General features: G+C 42.9%; 1 protein-coding gene across 1 annotated transcript; it reads left to right on the top strand.

Moving 5' to 3' along the window:
* Positions 1–324: 324 nt before the first annotated feature.
* HMGCS1 (3-hydroxy-3-methylglutaryl-CoA synthase 1) lies at positions 325–18,599 on the top strand. Its single transcript, XM_040977510.1, has 11 exons — positions 325–447; positions 5,365–5,423; positions 9,961–10,418; positions 10,762–10,887; positions 11,408–11,572; positions 12,178–12,343; positions 13,655–13,825; positions 14,278–14,384; positions 15,534–15,659; positions 15,880–16,043; positions 16,819–18,599. Exons 3-11 carry the CDS (start codon positions 9,971–9,973, stop codon positions 16,906–16,908), a joined length of 1,563 nt encoding a protein of 520 aa, XP_040833444.1. The 5' UTR covers positions 325–447; positions 5,365–5,423; positions 9,961–9,970; the 3' UTR covers positions 16,909–18,599.
* Positions 18,600–18,840: the final 241 nt, after the last annotated feature.

Genomic DNA, 18,840 nt, shown 5'->3' with positions numbered 1-18,840 from the left:
CGCTTTCTCCTCTCACCGAGCCGCCATTGGTGGGAGAAGCTCTCACTCCGCTCCGATTGGCTCTCGCCGTCTCTCGCCGCTCTTTCATTGGCAGACGGGCTCTCGGGCCACCGTACGTCACTCCCTCACCCCACTGCCTCGGCCTTCCGACTTTGTACCCGCCCCTTTCCCCCGCCCTTCCAGCCGCGAGGGAAAACCCTATCAAGTCACTGCCTCTAGTTTCCTTCCGATTAGTAGAAACCGGACCAGGGGGCGGGAGCTTTGGGGCCACTCTGCCGGTCGCGATTGGCTGCTACAGCCTTTGTCCCGCCTCCCACTGACTCCCGGCGGTGCCGGAGTCGGGTGGGTTGGCGGCTATAAAGGTGGTGGCAGACGGGAGGCGCCGCGTTCTGTTCATTCACAGCTCGCAGTTTGTCCTCGGCCAGGCCACTGTCCTGTCACGTTTGGGTGAGTGTCCGGAGCGAGGCGGGGGAGGAGAGCTAACTGCTGAGGAGCCGCGGGCAGGCGGGGGTGTGGGCCGGACGGAGGCGGTGTCCTTGACCAGGCCCGGAGAGTTTGAGCTGCGGGTCAGGGCGAAGGCGTGGACCTGGCCCACGAGGATGGGGCACGGGTGACCGTACGGCGCCCCACTTGCTGGTGACGTGGGGTCGGCAGGCGCCAATCTGAGGAGGGGGTCGAGGATCCCGGTGGGGCAGGCGAGCGAGTGGCGGGGACGAGAGGGTGAAAGGGCGTTGAGGGCCGAGATTTCTGGTGACTCAGTGAGAAGTTTAGGGGTGCTGGAGGGGTGTCTGCGACCCCCCAGCAGAGGGCTGGAGAGAGCCTCCTGGAGGAGCTGGGAGTTTTGGCTTACGGGTGGGCGCTGCCGAGGGAGGGGCAGAGGTGCCCGAAGTGGAGGTTTGTAGGTTGGCTAGGGGTGTGTCCCACAGCGCTGCTCATCCCCAGCTCAGGAAACCTCACTGGGTGATGTGGACGCGATCGGGGCCTGGGGCTGTGGACGACTAAGGTCTGCTTGCTTCAAATCTCGCACATCCCTGGCTCCCATATTTCTGCTTCCCTCCTACCTGCCTCCTCATTCGTTTTTTTTGTTTGTTTCTTTGCTTGTTTTTTTTTTTTTTTTAATGTCCACCTCGCTCCCCACCCGTGGCTTCAAGGATCGACCTTGGGGGTATCATCGGCAGGCATCCGATCTTACACACCAGGTTTGAGGTTAGACCAAGGACATTTCAAACTCTCAGAAACGTGTCTATGCTGCTTAGAGCAGGGGTAGCCCACTCTGAAAGGGGAGATGTGAGGGTGTCCTTGCTGGCGCTGGTCCCTGTGGCCTTACGTGGCCACTCCTGCTGCAGCCCCTCCCTCCTGCGGATGCTCTTGCCAGCCCGTGGGGCGGCTGCATGTGTTTTGATTGCTGCTAATTACATATTTGTTCCCCTTTCAGGCATGAATCATGCATGACAAACATGGGCAATATAAACATAAAGAAATAAGACCAGTGGAAGTGCTTGTACCCTGGCCGGTGTTTCTCTGAGATGGGGGTTAGTTTCTTGGCATGGATTCCATTAGGTGAGGGGCAGTGGTTCTTTATAGCTTGATAGACACGTCTCAGAAGTTTGTGTTGTTCACTGAAACTTTGATTTTGAATTTTAGTTATTTCTGTGTGGAGACAAGAGAGCAAGGAGAGTATAGCTAATTCTGCTTAGAGGGCAAGGCTGCCTTCTGTATACGGCAGACCCTGTTAGATGATTCTTTTTTCTTCTGTGTTTGTGCGTTTGCCCTTTATTTCAATTACATTCTAGTTTTAGTCAATCATTACATCCCTTGGGGGGGGGGTCTGGAGAGGAGCCATATTTTTGTCAAGTATTCTTTTAGATTGCGTTTACGTCTTCTTTATTTTAATTTTTGCAGGAAATGTTTCATTTTTTTTTTTCCAGATGACATATAACGCATGTGCTTCCTAGGCCCTCTAGGGCGATTTAAAACTTCCATCCTCCAGGGGAACTGGATGGGGGAGACAATGGGGGAGGGGAACTGATAGCTGGCTGGGCTGTTTGGCAGAACTTCTAGTTTCGTCTTTTTAAAGATTTGTTTTTATTTGAAAAGCAGATTTTCAGACAGAATGAGAGAAAAAGATACTTTGTCCACTGGTTTACTCCCCAAATGGCCACAATAGCCAGAGCGGAGCTGATTCAGTCTGAAGCCGGGACAAGAGTCTCCTCTGGGTCTCCCACATGGATGCAGGGCCCTTTTCCCTGGCCAAAAGCAGGGAGTTGCATGGCAGTCGAGCAGCCAGAACAAACCGGCACCCATGTGGGATTTTGGTGCTTGCAAGGGGGAGGATTAGCCAACTGAGCCATTGCGCCATGCCCAAGAATATATTCTTATAAATTTATGTTATTAGTATAAAGTCCAGTGATAGAAGTGAGAGGCATTTTGTGTGTCTCAAAGAGGTGGTATAGGGTCTACAAGATTGAGAAACATGTTAGCTAAGTCTAATGAGCACACTAGGACTAGATTCTTATCTGTCCGTCCTAATGTTTGGCATATGTCATTGTCCACTGAGTGTTGTCAGAACGATAGAAGAAAAGTGAATGCTGCAGTCTTCACCTTGGCAGGGGATGAGCTTGTGTGAGAGTGTGTACATGTGGGAATGACCGCAGCCGTTGAATAGCCTCTCCTGATTCCTTTTGGGCTCCTTGTATATTTTAGACTAGGACCTGGGAGCAGTTGAAATCCACCTGCCATTTGCTTTTTTTTTTTTTTTTTAAAGATTTATTTATTTATTGGAAAGTCAGATATACAGAGAGGAGAGACAGTGAGAAAGATCTTCCATCCGATGATTCACTCCCCAAGTGAGCACAATGGTCAATGCTATGCCGATTCAAAGCCAGGATCCAGGAGCCTCTTCCGGATCTCCCACATGGGTGCAGGGTCCCAAAGCTTTGAGCTGTCTTCAACTGCTTTCCCGGGCCACGGGCAGGGAGCTGCATGGGAAGCAGGGCTGCCGGGATTAGAACCGGTGCCCATATGGGACCCCGGCGCGTTCAAGGCGAGGACTTGAGCCGCTAGGCCACACCGCCGGGCCCTATTTGCTTTTAACAGTAGCAACAGAGAGATAGTTTCCTGGATATTTGGTGCCACAGCTTATCTCAAAAGTGATGTCTGAAAGAACCTAGTGGTATGGGCTGGTACAGGTACCAGAAACCAAAAGATTAGTCCTTAAGTGTTGAGGGTATGACACCAAATTCCCCTGCTGAAAAAAAATTGCTATTGCATACCACTACTCAAGGTCTGAAAGCAGTAAAGGAGGACTATAGAAGAGAATAATATAGGAGATGCCTCGTAATTCATTTTCTATAGAGGATGGGCTGTGAAGGTTTGGATGACAGTGATGTAACTGTGGCTGAAGTCCTTCACCAGGAAACCATTTCCTGATGAGTTACCTGGAAAGACAGGAAGAAATAGGAACAGAGCCTTGGAATTCAAAGAGACTCTGATGGGCAGGAATTAGGGCTGAAGGTGGGAGTGCTAGGGATATACCCATATTTTTTACTTAGAGTGTTCAGCTGGAGAAAGGCTTTCTGAAGAGTTTTTTGCTTGCGTGATTCTAAGAAGGAACAATTACCAGCTCATTCTTGAGTTCCTGAATGTCTCTCCATAACCGTGAAACAGATCAACAGGTAGCTTCACGTGGTTTATCTCGCACACAAATATGTACTGGGTAAACTTCAGCTAAGGAGGAAACTACTAAGAGGAAATCAGAGCACCGAGCAAACCCCAGAAGAAAGCGCCATTGCATGGTTTGGTTGTCCCCAGGGAGCCTCAAGGTAGTTTCCTCATTCCTTTTAAAAATTTTATTTATTTGAAAGACATAGTTACAAAGAGGGGCATGTGAGAGAATCTACTCCCCTCTGCTGTTTCATTTCCCAAATGGCTGCAAAGCCAGGGCTGGGCCAGCTTGAAGCAGGAGCCTGGAACTCCGTCCAGGTCTCCCACATGGATGCAGGGACCTAAGGACCATTTTCCGCTGCTTTCCTAGGTGCATCAGTGGGAAAGCGAACTGGAAGAGGAACAGCTGGGACTGAAAACTAGTACCCATGTGGGATGCTGACATTGCCCACGGTGGCTTAACCTGCTGTACCGAAACACCAGCCCTGCTTCCCCGTTCTTGATTTTTAGTTTTTGCCAAACTCAGATTGCCCATATTGTGATTTCGGAGTTTAAACATATGTAGTGGTGACCTGCATGGCTGCTTGAGACGCTTTAATTGCTTCCTGACCAGAAATGTTGCTTTCCTGCATCTGAAAAATCTGTTAAAGACATGTTAGAGACCTGCTTGGGGTTTTGGGGTACTGGTTTGAGTCAATAGAGAAACCTAGCAACTGCAGAGAGAAAAGAAAAGCTAGTTCCTCTCTGATTGGCTCTGGCCACATTGCCATTTCCCATCTCCATGTCCTGTCCTGGCTCTCTGGGCCTCTCTGTCCTGAGAAGCTGCTTTCCCAAGTGATCTATGAGCTTTGATCAGGTCGTCTTCCTGTCAGTAGTCTTCTGAATATTGTTTTCTTCTTTGCTCTAGTGTTGTCTCTCCTCTATCTGATCTTCCTCTTCAATTTAAACATCACATTGCAAGTAGAGGGATATTTTACATTACAGAGAAATTTCTTTCTCCCAAGTAGTATCAAATGCATCTGCATGCAAGGCTTCAAGAAGATACATTATTAGTAAGTTATGCAGGTGGTGGCAGCATGGGGAGGGAATTATGTATTTTCCCCAATCGTTGAGAACCGCTCCCTATGGTCTACTTAATATGCAGAGGAATAAAAAAAGCATAATTTGAGGTAGATATTAAAGGACAGAAAGAAATTTATTTTCCCAAAGTGAGTAGGTAATGCTGTAATAAAAGAGACTTAACTAAAGGTGGGAAAAACTCTTCAGTGAGCTAATGGGAAAGAAGTAGAGATTTACTGGATAGTATCCACATGCAGTTGTCATTTACTTGGGCAAGGGCAGATGTTGTATTTGCAGAACAAGCTCTTGAATGTGCACGTTTCTTTATTTCAAAAATTTGCTGCCCAGAGTAACACCTATTTATGTTCCTTCCCCTCAGTTCTTGGAAGTCCCAAATTAATGAACACACTTAGTTTCAAGTCTCAGTCAGTGATATTAGCTTTTCTTTAGTTCATTACCAAGAGTGGACATAACACTATAAGGCTAATAAATGAGGGAAGCTCTAAGTGCCCCCCCCTTTTTTTTTTGGCTAAGCAAATGTCAAATTTTGTTTGTAAATAATATGTAACTCACTTTGGAGCTGGCTTATTTGAGTTCACCTGGTGATCTATGACTTTAAAAGAAGTTCTTTGACATTCCTAGTGCCGGAAGGAGGAAGCCGTGACCGACCTGGAGACTGCGGTTCTCTGCCCTTCACACAGGTACGGCACCTGGCCTTGGCATGCTGCTGAGGCAAGTGTCTGCGCATGGACGGGGGCGCAGGGCCCTGTCAGAGCTATACTTTATTTTGAAAAACATTGTAATGCCGTAGTACTTCAGGAGACCAATTTCATATTTGTTAGTGTTTAATGTATAGAAACTAAAAAGCTGATGTTTGTTCACAAAGAGAAGATATAATGTAATGCATAAACCACTCCATCAGAAACAGTCCCAGGGCTTTCCTGGGGCCCTGCAAGATGGCTCCCACAAAGAGGGGCAGTGAGAAGGGCCTCGCTGCCATCAATGAGGTGGTGAGGTGCACATTCCACATTTACAAGTGCACCCGTGGAGTGGGCTTCAAGAAGTGTGCTCCTTGGTGCTCAGAAAGGTGCATAAGCTTGCCCTGAAAGAGAAGGAGACTCCAGATGTGTGCATTGACACCAGGCTCAGCAAAGCTTTCTGGGCCACAGGGGTAAGGAACGTCCCGTGCCGCATCCATGTGAGTTGTCCAGAGAATGTATTGAGGATGAGGATTGGCCTGAAAAGCTCTGTACTGTGGTTCCCTATGCAGCTGTCGCCACTTTCAAAAATCTACAGCCAATGTGAATGAGAACTAAATAAAGTTCTAAGTCTGCCAAAACAAACACAGGGAGCAAGTTTGGCCGATAGTGATTTTTAAATCACAGCCTCACAAAGATACATATCTGGGCTCTGGATGAATGTTTAAACGTATATGAGAATGAATAGTCAATGTAAATGTGTTTGATTTGGTGATCTGTTTGTAATGATGGCTTTCTGGTATTACCATGGAGCACTTCTCTTTCCTTTTTCTGTATATATATTTTGTTGTTGTTGTTGTTGTTGTTGTTGTTGTTTATTTCAGCGTTCTGATTGCCTATGGCCGTTGATGGTTGTAGAGTAGAAGTTAGTAGGGTTTCCTTCTTTCAGCTTTCAGCATCTGTGTGCTGAGCAGTGGGTACCCAGCATCCAAGGAAGCGCAAGATGCAATTCTGTTCCCCAGAAGTCTCTAGTCTGGTGTAGAGAAGCTAATCCTAAACAATAGAGAGGAAACTTGGAAGACTTGGAAACAGTATCTTGAGAATGACCAGATGTGCATTTTATAAAGAGACACATTGTGTGTAGGACAGGGCAGAGAGCATAGCCATTCAGCAAGCAGGTGGGGCTCCCCTTGCACCAGCATCCTTGGCTGGTTTTCTGGCCCTGCCCCTCTTGCCCAGCCTCCTTCCATTAGATTGATACTCAGGGGGTCAGACAGCTCTTTTTCCTGCCCTTAGGCAAGAAGCACTGAGAACACAATAACAAGATTTTCTTATCTTGCTTTGCTGACTTCAGAAATGGAACTTGGAACTCCTTTTGTCCACCAGAGGGGGTAAGGGAAAAAATTTCTCTGGGTATTTTCTTATTGGAAGATTAGGAAGGTCTGAGGAATTCTGTGGGAAAAGGACATCTTTTTTTTTTAGTTAATTCCTTTAAAATTATTCAGTATACATGTTTTATTATAAATATAGTATTTTTAAAAAATAACTAAATATCTTCTTAAATTGAGAATGCATAAGCAATTTTTTACCTGTTAGATTTAAAAAATTGTATTCTGTTTAGGAAAAAATTTTTTTGATGATAAATAACTGTTAATATGATTATTTGGGGTTCATGGATTTAACCAGCATGCCGATTCTCTGGCAGGGTAGACAGTACCGCAGTGTGGACGTCTCACACCTTCAGCAGCTTTGTCTTGCCTGCTAATGTAGCCCTGGTCTGCTGAAGAGATGGTGCGAGCACAGTGCAGGACACAGGGCTAAAGAACAGTTAAAAGTAATAGACTAGGAACTATCCTCTCTCTTCTTCCAAGTGAGAATTACTTCCTTCATCGGATTGTTGTATTTAGGACTTCTTTTTTCTTTTGGGGAACTGAATAATAGCAGTACATATTTGATCTGCTAGGTAAAGTGGGGTATACAGAAATCCAAGATAGGAGAACCTCAGGCACTTGGGTTTGGTTGAAGTGAACACACTGCTTGGGCACTACGGTAACAAACAGTAACTCGGGTGGTTTTAACCAGGAGACATTGTTTTCTTATGGTTCTGGAGGCTGAAGTCAGAGTGCCAGCATGGCCAGCTCCTGCAGAGGGTTCTCTTGCTGAGTTGCACATGGCTTCCTTCTTGCTGTGTCTCCACGCTGCTGACAGACAGGAACAGAGATGGACCTAGGAGAACTTTCTCTTACCAGGACACTAATCCCATCCTGAGGGTTCCGACCTTATGGTCTCATCTGGATCTAGTTACCTCACACAGCCCCCAGCTCCAAAAACCATCACACTGAGGGTTACAATACACTGAAATTCACATTGTGTGAATTTCAGGATGACGTAAAGGTTCAGTCTGTAATACAGGCATTTGGAAAGTCAAGCACTGGAAATCCTGGATACTTTCTAAAGAATCAGTGCACTATATTTATAGTGCTTCATTGCCAATTAAATTAAGATATAATGGTATAGTGCTCTTTATGATTTTATCATATGCCATGCTTACATATTCAATGAAAAGGAAAATACAACTAAAGAGTCTTAAGGAATTACCGAATTTTTCACATGTAGAATTTACCATTTCTGAATTTTTTTGACACAGAGTTGCTGATATGTGTAATTTTCTACAAACATCCTATGTATCACCAAGTGTTTTAGTGATACAGCATCCTTTTGAAGAGATCATGAAAGAACAAGAAATGCAAAACCAGCCCACTTTTGACTACTGCTTAAAGATTTACCTTCCAGGGCCCGGCGACGTGGCCTAGCGGCTAAAGTCCTTGCCTTGAACACGCCGGGATCCCATGTGGGCTCTGGTTCTAATCCCAGCAGCCCTGCTTCCCATCCAGCTCCCTGCCTGTGGCCTGGGAAAGTAGTTGAGGATGGCCCAAAGCCTTGGGACCCTGCACCCGTGTGGGATACCCAGAAGAAGTTCCTGGATCCTGGCTTTGGATCGGGACAGCACTGGCCGTTGCGTTCACTTGGGGAGTGAATCATCGGATGGAAGATCTTCCTCTCTGTCTCTCCTCCTCTCCGTATATCTGACTTTCTAATAAATAAATAAATCTTTAAAAAAATAAAATAAAATATGAAAAGATTTATATCCCCTTCCATTCCCTAGATATATGAGTTCTAGGGGGTGAAAAGAGTGTTCCTTTATGTTTTTCAAGACTGCTGACTGTTGCAGTGGGACTTATAATTGATGAAATATGATAGTACACAAAATGATAAGTAATAAATGCCAAAGATGGTTAGTAATTGTCCAATCATGATAATGAGCTGTATTGGTTTTAGAAAGGTTTTATTGGTGAAATGAGACCCAGGGCTAGAAAGGATGTGAAAAAGCAGAAACCAACATTTGTGCATTAAATGCCCTTTGGAAAGTCATGTCTGTTACCCATCTGTTTTGTAATACTTCTCTGATTGCTTCTACACATTGGTAAGACTCAAGTTAGGTGTGCGTAGTCAGGAAGTTTTTCTGCATACTTTTTCCACGCCACTAGACTGGTTTATGAAACTCTCCATAATATAGTGTAACTAGCTATGTTAAGTGTTAAGGCTCATATCTATATCTGTCTGTTTAGAGTTAGGGAGTATATTCAAGGTGGTTCTTTTTTAGATTTTAATATATTAATAACTTGATGACCTATGGATACAAAGATATGTTTTATGACTTAACAGCCTTTCTACTCTAGAGATTCTCATAGGACTTTGGACTTCATATTTGGCTTATAAATTAGTGACGGATTGGCAAGCACAATAAAAAAGTTAGTCCACCTCACTCAAGTAACTATCACAAACCAAGACCTTAGTTCCATGAAGAGTTGAAATTTTTGCCACCTAAAATAACACCATCCGATTATGTCATATCTAAGAAGGAAAATGAATAGTATATGGAAGTGATTCTCTAAAACCAAGGGCTGTGTCACTCTTCAAAGTCATAATACAGTTTCCTCAATATGTAGGCCAGCTGGGTTCTAGTTCGAGTGCTGTTGGAAGTACAGTGCTGTTTTGTTGCCTGTGATGGCAGCCACAGTGAGGGTGGGCTCTGGGTTCCTTTCAGCAGTATAGTGCCAGGACTCCAGTGAGAGTGTGGGCCCATGGCTCTCGCCTTTACTCCAGTAGTGCCAGGACTCCAGTGAGAGTATGGGCCCATGGTGCTCCCGTATGGAATGGAGATATCGCAAGTGGCAGCCCAGCCACTACACCTGCCCCTAGAAGAATGTCATTTGAGTGTTGTTACCTCTAATCATTTTGTTTTAAATCTAATGATGCCTAATTTTGAAAAAAGTGAAAGCCTTTCTGAAAGTCTGAAATGTTAAATAACAATTTTTTATGTATACAACAATTTCTAGTAAACTACATCTGTAAATGTAGTTTCTTTAAAAACTGATCATTTTAAGTGATTATTGAACTCAACATATGTCTCAATCTTAAACTTGAAAATCAGTGACTTGTAACCTAAGATTCTTTTTTTCTGTTTTGTGTCCCGAAGCTCTTTCACCATGCCAGGATCACTTCCACTGAATGCAGAAGGCTGTTGGCCAAAAGATGTGGGGATTGTTGCTCTTGAGATCTATTTTCCCTCTCAATATGTTGATCAAGCTGAGCTGGAAAAATATGACGGTGTGGATGCTGGGAAATACACCATTGGCTTGGGCCAGGCCAAGATGGGCTTCTGCACAGACAGAGAAGATATCAACTCTCTTTGCTTGACTGTGGTTCAGAATCTTATGGAAAGAAATAACCTCTCCTATGACTGCATTGGGCGGCTTGAAGTTGGAACAGAGACAATCATCGACAAATCAAAATCAGTGAAGACTAATTTGATGCAACTGTTTGAGGAGTCTGGGAATACAGATATAGAAGGGATAGATACAACCAATGCATGCTATGGAGGCACAGCTGCTGTCTTCAATGCTATCAACTGGATTGAATCTAGCTCTTGGGATGGTATGTTGTATGCTTCTGTTTCCCCCTTCCCCCCCACAAAACCTCTCCTTGAGAACAGAGGGACCCAAGTAACCTTTAAATTAATGCCTCATGTATATTTAAACTAACTCTTGTTCAAATAGATTCAGAAAGATAGTTGTGACTTTCAGCTTAGCTGAAATGAGAGCTGATTGTCCTAACCTAAATGACAAATGGTCTATTAAAAATTTAGTTAAGACTTTTTTTTTAAAATCAAAGATGGGGAAAGTGTGTTCTAGGGAAATTACAATGCACTTTAGTTTACATGTCGGATGTTTGTACTTTGACACCTTGTGAAATAACAAAAAAAAAAAATATTTTTCAGGCCGATATGCCTTGGTGGTTGCAGGAGATATTGCCATATATGCCACTGGAAATGCCAGGCCTACAGGTGGAGTTGGAGCTGTTGCTCTGCTGATTGGGCCAAATGCTCCTTTAATTTTTGAGCGAGGTAAGTGTTTGATAACTTTTTTGAAATTAGCACAAATATATTGAGAAACTTAAACAGAAACAGAAGCTACCTTTCCCCAAGTGTTCATTAAGTGCAGGCGATAGCTGCTGCCTGCTGTGTGTGTGTTACCGCATTCAGTGTACACAGCAGTTGTGTGAGGTGGTTGGTCTCATCTCCCCTTCACGGAGAAGTTAAATGGGATAAAGTAGGGTTTAATTCTTAAGCAACGAAGTAATAACTTGCCTATAGTTACTGACAAGTTTAACTTGTCTTCAGTTCAGTGAAGCAACTGTGATCTCCCAGTTAGATTTATGAAACTCAAAGAGAAGTTGGTTTTCCAAAGGAGTCTTGTCTATGGTGATTTTGTTTTAATTATTTATTCTTCATGTTGCAATTTCTATGCTTACAAACTAGTGAGAGCTGACTAGATAGTGAAGAAAAATCTTTGAATAGTATAATATTACTGCTAAATCATCAAGAAGCAGAAATAAGTGAACATCTTCCTTTCTTGGTTTACCAGGGCTTCGTGGGACACACATGCAGCATGCCTATGACTTTTACAAGCCCGATATGCTCTCTGAGTATCCGATAGTCGATGGGAAGCTCTCTATACAGTGCTACCTCAGTGCATTAGACCGCTGCTACTCCGTCTACCGGAAGAAGATCCGTGCCCGGTGGCAAAAAGGTGGGTTCTGCCTACTCCCCTTGGTGTTGGTATCTGCTGAAGGCAGTACTGGTTGTCTGAGAGGCTGCTTTGTGGGCATCCTTCTTTGCTACTCCTGTATCGTTTCTTCCTCATTTACCATGCAACATTTTCTTAGAGTTCCTGCTACTGCGTTAAAACCAGAGTAAGCTTGAAATGATACGTATCTCTGAAAAATTACTTATTTGATTTGTCCCTTGTAGGAAAAAATAAAGGGCAGAGAAAATAGCTTGACTTTTCATTTGCTGACTTCATTTTAGTTTGTAAGTGTGATATGGAGAAAGCTGTAATAAATAAGTTTCTGAAGAGATCTCCTTCCCCTCAACGATGTTTGTACTTGATTTTTTTGAATTGGATTTGCTTTTTTAGTGTCAGGGTTAATTTCAGTCTTTAGCTCTTTTATAGTTGTTGAGACACTGAAATGGACAGTGTTTGAGTTAATACTGTTCTAATACACAGTGTTATAGAAAATACACTTTTTTCATAGTCCAAGTTTTTAGAGTTTGTCAGAGGCTTAAAGTAGTATTTATATAACATCAAGAAAAAGTGTAGCCTGAATAAGAAATTCTCTTGGACTTTTTTTTCAGAGGGAAATGATAAGGATTTCACCTTGAATGACTTTGGCTTCATGATCTTTCACTCTCCATACTGTAAATTGGTTCAGAAATCTCTAGCCCGGATGTTGCTGAATGACTTCCTTAATGACCAGAACAGAGATAAAAACAGTATCTACAGTGGCCTGGAAGCCTTTGGGTAAGAGAAACTATTTTCTTTTTTCCCCTTCTGTACTACATTCTCTTTCACTTGATAAACTATTGGTACAGACTTGCAAGGATGTTAGAAGTCATTCAGTCTAATCCATTTATCCCCCCTGTGAAAGAAACGCCTCCCAGAGAGTTCCATAGTTATTTCTACCCAAGATTTTGTGTTTTTCTTCTTTTACTGTTACAGCTGCTTGTGGGCTCCAGGGGCCTCTCTGAAGGCCTGCACCCCACACTCATCCTGCCAGCACATTGCCACTGTTGAAGTCTTCTTTCATTCTCCAGGCATCTTTTCTTTCTTGTTGGGCTCCTTACTATGCTATACATGTTAAGTTCATTCTTTTTCTTCCCATCTATGTCCCTTCTCTAGCCAATAAAACTTTTAAGACTTAGCTTCTAGAATATCATGGCATTTCTAACTAATTATTATTATTTATGTTGTGTTTGTCACAAAACCGGTGAGTATTAAGTTGTCAAAATATGACAATAAAAGACCTTAAAGGATGGTCATTACATAACAGTGAAGATGGTTTTTGGAACACCTGTGTCCCGTGTTGGAACACCTGGCTTTGAGTCACAGCTCCTCCTACTTGCTCATGCAGGCCTGAGAGGTAACTTCTGAAGTGATCAAGTCTGTCAGCCACCTGGGAAACCCAGCTTGAGTTTTCCCAGTTCCTGGCTTTAGCCTAGCCATCCAGAAACTTTGCAGACTTTTGGAGAACAAACCAACAGTTGGGAGGTCCCTGTCTCTTTCACATAAAGAGAACAAGGAAGTGATGGGAATCAGGAAAGAAAGAAGGAATATAGTGGGGGAGACCTCATATGTAGAACTTTTATGTCATCCAGGTTAATTATGATGCTGCTCTTTAACTTAATTAATGGGAAAGCAGAACCACAATACATTTATAAAGGCTCACTAATACAAAAATGCATTCTTTGGGGCCTGGCATGATGGCGCAGTGGTTAAGGTCCTTGCCTTGCACACTCGGGATCCCATATGGGTGCCTGTTCTAATCCCAGCAGCCCTGCTTCCCATCTAGCTTGTGGCCTGGGAAAGCAGACGAGGACAGCCCAAAGCCATGGGACCCTGCACCCGCGTGGGAGACCTAGAAGAGGCTCCTGGCTTTGGATTGGTATAGCATCGGCCGTTGTGCTCACTTGGGGAGTGAATCATCGGACGGAAGATCTTCCTCTCTATCTCTCCTCTCTGTATATCTGCCTTTCCAATAAAAATAAAATAAATCTTTAAAAAAAAAAAGCATTCTTTGAACACTGTGAAATTGTCGATTTTAATACCTTTCAGGGATGTTAAATTAGAAGATACCTACTTTGACAGAGATGTGGAAAAAGCATTTATGAAGGCTAGTTCTGAACTCTTTAATCAGAAAACAAAGGCCTCCTTACTGGTATCAAATCAGAATGGAAATATGTATACATCCTCAGTATATGGTTCCCTTGCTTCTGTCCTAGCACAGTAAGTATGAATCCGAATTACTTAACTCTCTTAGTTTGGTTATATTACATTTCTAAGACCAAATCCCAGCTAGATCTCCAAATTCAGATGTCAGGACTGTTGGTGATGATCAGATTGTCTTTGGAATTGCCTTAGTCCTTTAACTTGCAGGATGTGAGGCTTGAGGTTAGGATTCTGTGAGAAACAGTTCATGATTTCATGTTAATTTTCCTCTTTTCATGATTTTCTTCTTGACTTGTGGTTGAGACATAAATCCCTGGTTGACAAAGTAACTTATATTTTTATGATATTAAAATATAAATATATACCATGATTCTCACAGTCTGCTTACTATAATAAAATCTTAGATTCTTAAGAATTTTAAGTTAGATTTCTACATTGAACTATAGTTAAGCATTTTGATTCCTTTTTATAAGATGACTTTTCATACATTGCGTCATCACCCGACACAGGTACTCACCCCAGCAGTTGGCAGGGAAGAGGATTGGTGTGTTCTCCTATGGTTCTGGTCTGGCTGCCACCCTTTACTCTCTGAGAGTTACCCAGGATGCCACACCAGGTAAGTGCTGAACTAGCTGGAATGCACTGAGATCCTGCTGGGATGAGGTCTATTCAGTAGGCTTTTCCAGGGAATATTTGAATATATTCCATGGACCAATCATTACAATATTTTAATCTTACTCTTCATTACTTCAAAATAACCGTATTTTTAATTCCTTTCTCCCCTTCCCCATGATTTATTTTTGTATTTGAAAGAGTTGCAAAGAGAAAAAGCCCTCCATCTGCTTGTTTTCCTCTACAAATGGTCACAATGGTGGGGGCAGGGCCGGGCGAAGCCAAGAATTCCTACATGGGTACAGTAGCCCAAAGATGTGGGTCATTTGTTGGTGCTTTTCCAGGTGCATGTCAGAGAGCAAGTTAGGAAGTGGAGCAGCCTGAACTTGAACCAGCACACACATGGAATGTTGGCATCACAGGTGATGGGTTAACCCACTACACCAGGATGTTCATCGCTACGTTTTGACTATATCCTAGAAATCTACTTTAATTCGAGTTCCTTCTTGAGCAGGAAGGAACAAAAACATAGACAAAGGTCTAGTGCGATAATGTAGTGGCTGGATCCTCACCTCACGTGTGCCGGAATCTCATGTGGGTGCCTGGTTGTGTCCCAGCTACTCTGTTTCCCATCCAGCTCCCTGCTAGTGGCCTGGGAAAGCAGTAGAGGACAGCCCAAGGCCTTGGGACCCTGCAGCTGTGTGAGAGACCCGGAAGAGAAAGTTCTTTGTTCCTGACTCCAGATTGGCTCAGCTCCAGCTATTGCGGCCACTTAGGAAGTGGGATCAGCAGATGGAGGATCCGTCTCTCCTTCTCTCTGTATATCTACCTTTCCAGTAAAATTAAATGATTTTTAAAAATTAATAAAACCCCAAAACTATAGGCAAAATCTAATGAAAATCGGTATTACCTTAAAATTATAGATTTAGCTTCAAATCCCACCTGTTTGCTAACTTGACTGTCGGTTGGCAATGAACAGGTGTTGCATCAGAGGCCCTAGGAACCTATGCCAAATAAATGTTGTCTTGCATTTTAACTAAACAGCAGTAGTAGGTTTGCAATAGTTCTAACACAAAGGACAAGTTTATTTCATTTAGGCTTCTTTGGAACATACTACTTTTAGTCTCACTGTTGGAACTGTCTACTGTCTTAGGGTCTGCCCTTGATAAAATAACAGCAAGTTTATGTGATCTTAAGTCAAGACTTGACTCAAGAACTTGCGTGGCACCGGATGTTTTTGCAGAAAACATGAAGCTCCGAGAGGACACTCATCACCTGGGTAAAAATATCAAGTTCTATTTCGGTCGACCCAGAAGCTTGTTGGAAGGCTACGAGAACATTAAATGTGCTTACATATAAAGCGATAGCAACGCTGTATCTGTTTAGCACTAGCCTGGTATTAGTGAAAATTGCAGGGAAAGACAAAAAGCTTCTTGAGTTTTATTACCAAACGAGTTGTATTTCATAACTAATCTTTTGTATTCTTGCCTTTACTTCAGCCAACTATATTCCCCAGTCTCCAGTAGATTCACTCTTTGAAGGCACGTGGTACCTTGTCAGAGTGGATGAGAAGCACAGAAGAACGTATGCTCGGCGCCCCTCTCCAAATGACGACACTCTGGTTGAGGGAGGAGGGCTTGTCCACTCGAGCACAGCTACTGAGGTAAACAGTCTACCGGTTAGCCTGACTCTTTAGCAGGGTAGAAGTTCCTATCCACAAATCTCAACACTTTCGGAAATCTAATTGAAATCTAGTTATGTAAAGGAGTAAATAAAAAAAAAATCTGGAGCAAGAGAGCTGGGATTAGAGTTTCACTGTAGAAAGTGCAGGGCAAATTCTAGACTCTACTAATAATGCCAGATTTTCGAGGACGCCTGAGCCACAGAAGGGGCACATCTGTGAAGTCTCAGTGGGGAGGAGGCATGGCTGGCAATGTGTGATGCACCTCGGGTGGCATCTGAGCGCATTGTAAACCTCCGTCTCCACAGTGTCCAGGAACGACAGGAGTGACTATTCTGCAGTCCTTTTGTAGTTCAGCCCTTCATGCAGTCTCTTTGGAATCCGTATGACATTTGAGACTGTTAAATGATTCTGTTCCCAGATGAGAGACAAAGCTGCAAGAAGTTAAATATCTTGCCCATGATCACAGCTGATAACTGAAACTAGGTCAGATTGAGAAGTTTATAAGCTTGAATTATGTTTTCTGTGTGTCGCAATTGTGGTAAATGCATAGACTTGCTTCTTACTATTATATAAATTAAGTGGCAGGTCAGGTCAGTTAGTTGAGCTGTGTGTAGTAGGTCTTTGGGGCCTTCCTCCTGATCACATTTACTATAAGGTATAGAATGGAGACTTAATGTATATTTAGTGTAAATGCCTCTAACCCTGCCTTTTGTAATGAATCACAACAACCAACAGTTTTTCCCTTTCATTTTAGCATATTCCAAGCCCTGCCAAGAAAGTGCCAAGACTCCCTGCCACAGCAGCAGAACCCGAGGCAGCTGTCATTAGCAACGGGGAACACTGAGACATTCTGGGATGCTCAAGACTTCTGTGTGGGCTTTGGGGTGGGGGTGGGGCATGGAACTGGCTCCAGGAATGGGGCTTCTGGGGACAATTTTAAAGGATTACACGACTCTTCAATTTTTCTGTGACTGACTTGGAGCCTGGAAAGCTCTAGTGTTCTTGGGGAAGTCTCTTTGCCCAATTTGCTCTTGTGCTTCCTGTTGCGGTCTGGCCAATGCTCTGTGTCCTCAAATGACGTTAAGGGCTCTGTGAAGACGTCATTCCTCTTTGGCCATTTGTATGCATGAATTTTAGATTTTAAACATGGTATAACCAATCGTGTGCTTCTGTAAGAAAAAAGAGGCACCAGTCTCCAATTAAAACCTTTTTCTTTTTTTAATGTGTAAGAATTTTATACTTTGGACAAACCAGATTACTGAAAGAACCTGCAATTTGTGAACAACTTTTCTAACTTAGGAAGTGTGGTCTTAAAAAAAAAATGCGGTATGCACAAACCCTCTTTGAAACTGGCAAAACAAACCTGCTTCTGGGGGGCAATACTTATAAATACTAAAGGGGGGAAAAATGTTGGAATAATAGCACTGTTTTGGGAATCTGGAATGTTGCCTTAGGGAGGCCAACAGTGACACACATCATGGTGAGGCTGTCTGCACAGAGTTGCTGGCAGTGAGCAGGCTTCGGGTGGAGAAAGCATGGTACTTTTGGGAGCCATGGTTGCAGCTGGGAAGATGCTCATGGATTCCCCGAGCAGCGGCGAGAAGGTCCTGGGGGTGAGGTGAGGAGGTTTGTTGTTGAAGCCCTGCTTCGTACCTTATAAATGAGACATTTTTTTCTGGCTGCTTTTTCAAAAACAAAATGAAAGAAGGGGCATTATTAGGTTACTTTTGATGCTTCAGTGTTAAAACTCAGCTTAAAGACTGACAACCTAAATTCATGAAAGGTATAAGTGTTATTTTTTTTTCTTTTTTCTTGATTTTGTGTGTGTGTGTGTGTGTGTGTGTGTCTGCTCAATAAGAAGCTACAACTGAAGTTTTTACATAGTCTTACTAGACAAAAATATTGCACTTCAAGTTCTGGAAGTAGGATTTATAAAGCATTTTCTCAGACTTTCACCTTTAAAATAAAACACGCAGGAACTACCCCATGGGCTGAGTAAGATGGGTCATACGGTTTTGTAGATCTTTTTGGTGCTGAACCATGACATGAGCCTTATAGACTGTAAAATAGATAGTTGGAACTAATGTACAGAAGTAAATTTTTTAAACTTTATTCGCTATACATTCTGTGAAGTTTCAGTTATCTAAAATAAGCATACAAAAATATGTAATGTTTCAGATTGCAAGGTATTATGTAATGTAGTGTTTGTAAAATACTCTTGTCTAATATGAACTAGTAGTGTTCTGCTTTGTACAGTCGTAATTTGTTAAGGTGAGTTCATTTTAATATACACTGATGTAGAGTAATAATGTGAGTTCAGATTTAAGGATGGTGGGAAAATGATGCATGTGATAGTTTTGCAAGCACTGGGAGCTCAGTGGGTTTTGAAAGGAGTAATTTAAGTTTGGGGTGCCAGAACATGGGTTTTCTCAGTGTCCATTGCCGGCAATGGGCAGGCCTGGTGATACTGGCACAGCATTAACCTACACCTTACTGGCAAGGTGAATAACTTTGAAATAAAGTTTTAGAGAAATATTTTGGAGATCTGAGTGTTCTTTTCCCTCTAGAACTAACTATAGAAAAGGAGTTGGCTAACAGGCTTTTTAAACATTTTAGTTCACTCATTTCCATTCATTTATGAAACATGTGAAAACCTGATATGAGCAAGACACTCAGCTTTGCTTGTCCCAGAAGTAAAAGAAAAGTAGAATTAATCATCTTGTATGTAGGAATTTATGCTGATAACTTAGTAGTACGCTTCTAACAAATTCTAAAG

This window comes from Ochotona curzoniae, unplaced genomic scaffold (assembly GCF_017591425.1).
Source record: "Ochotona curzoniae isolate NIBS_2020 unplaced genomic scaffold, NIBS_Ocur_1.0 contig_2754, whole genome shotgun sequence".
NCBI classification, from domain to species: Eukaryota; Metazoa; Chordata; class Mammalia; order Lagomorpha; family Ochotonidae; genus Ochotona; species Ochotona curzoniae.
Note: the sequence above shows the minus strand (reverse complement) of the source record. Positions and strands in the feature narration are given on the sequence as shown.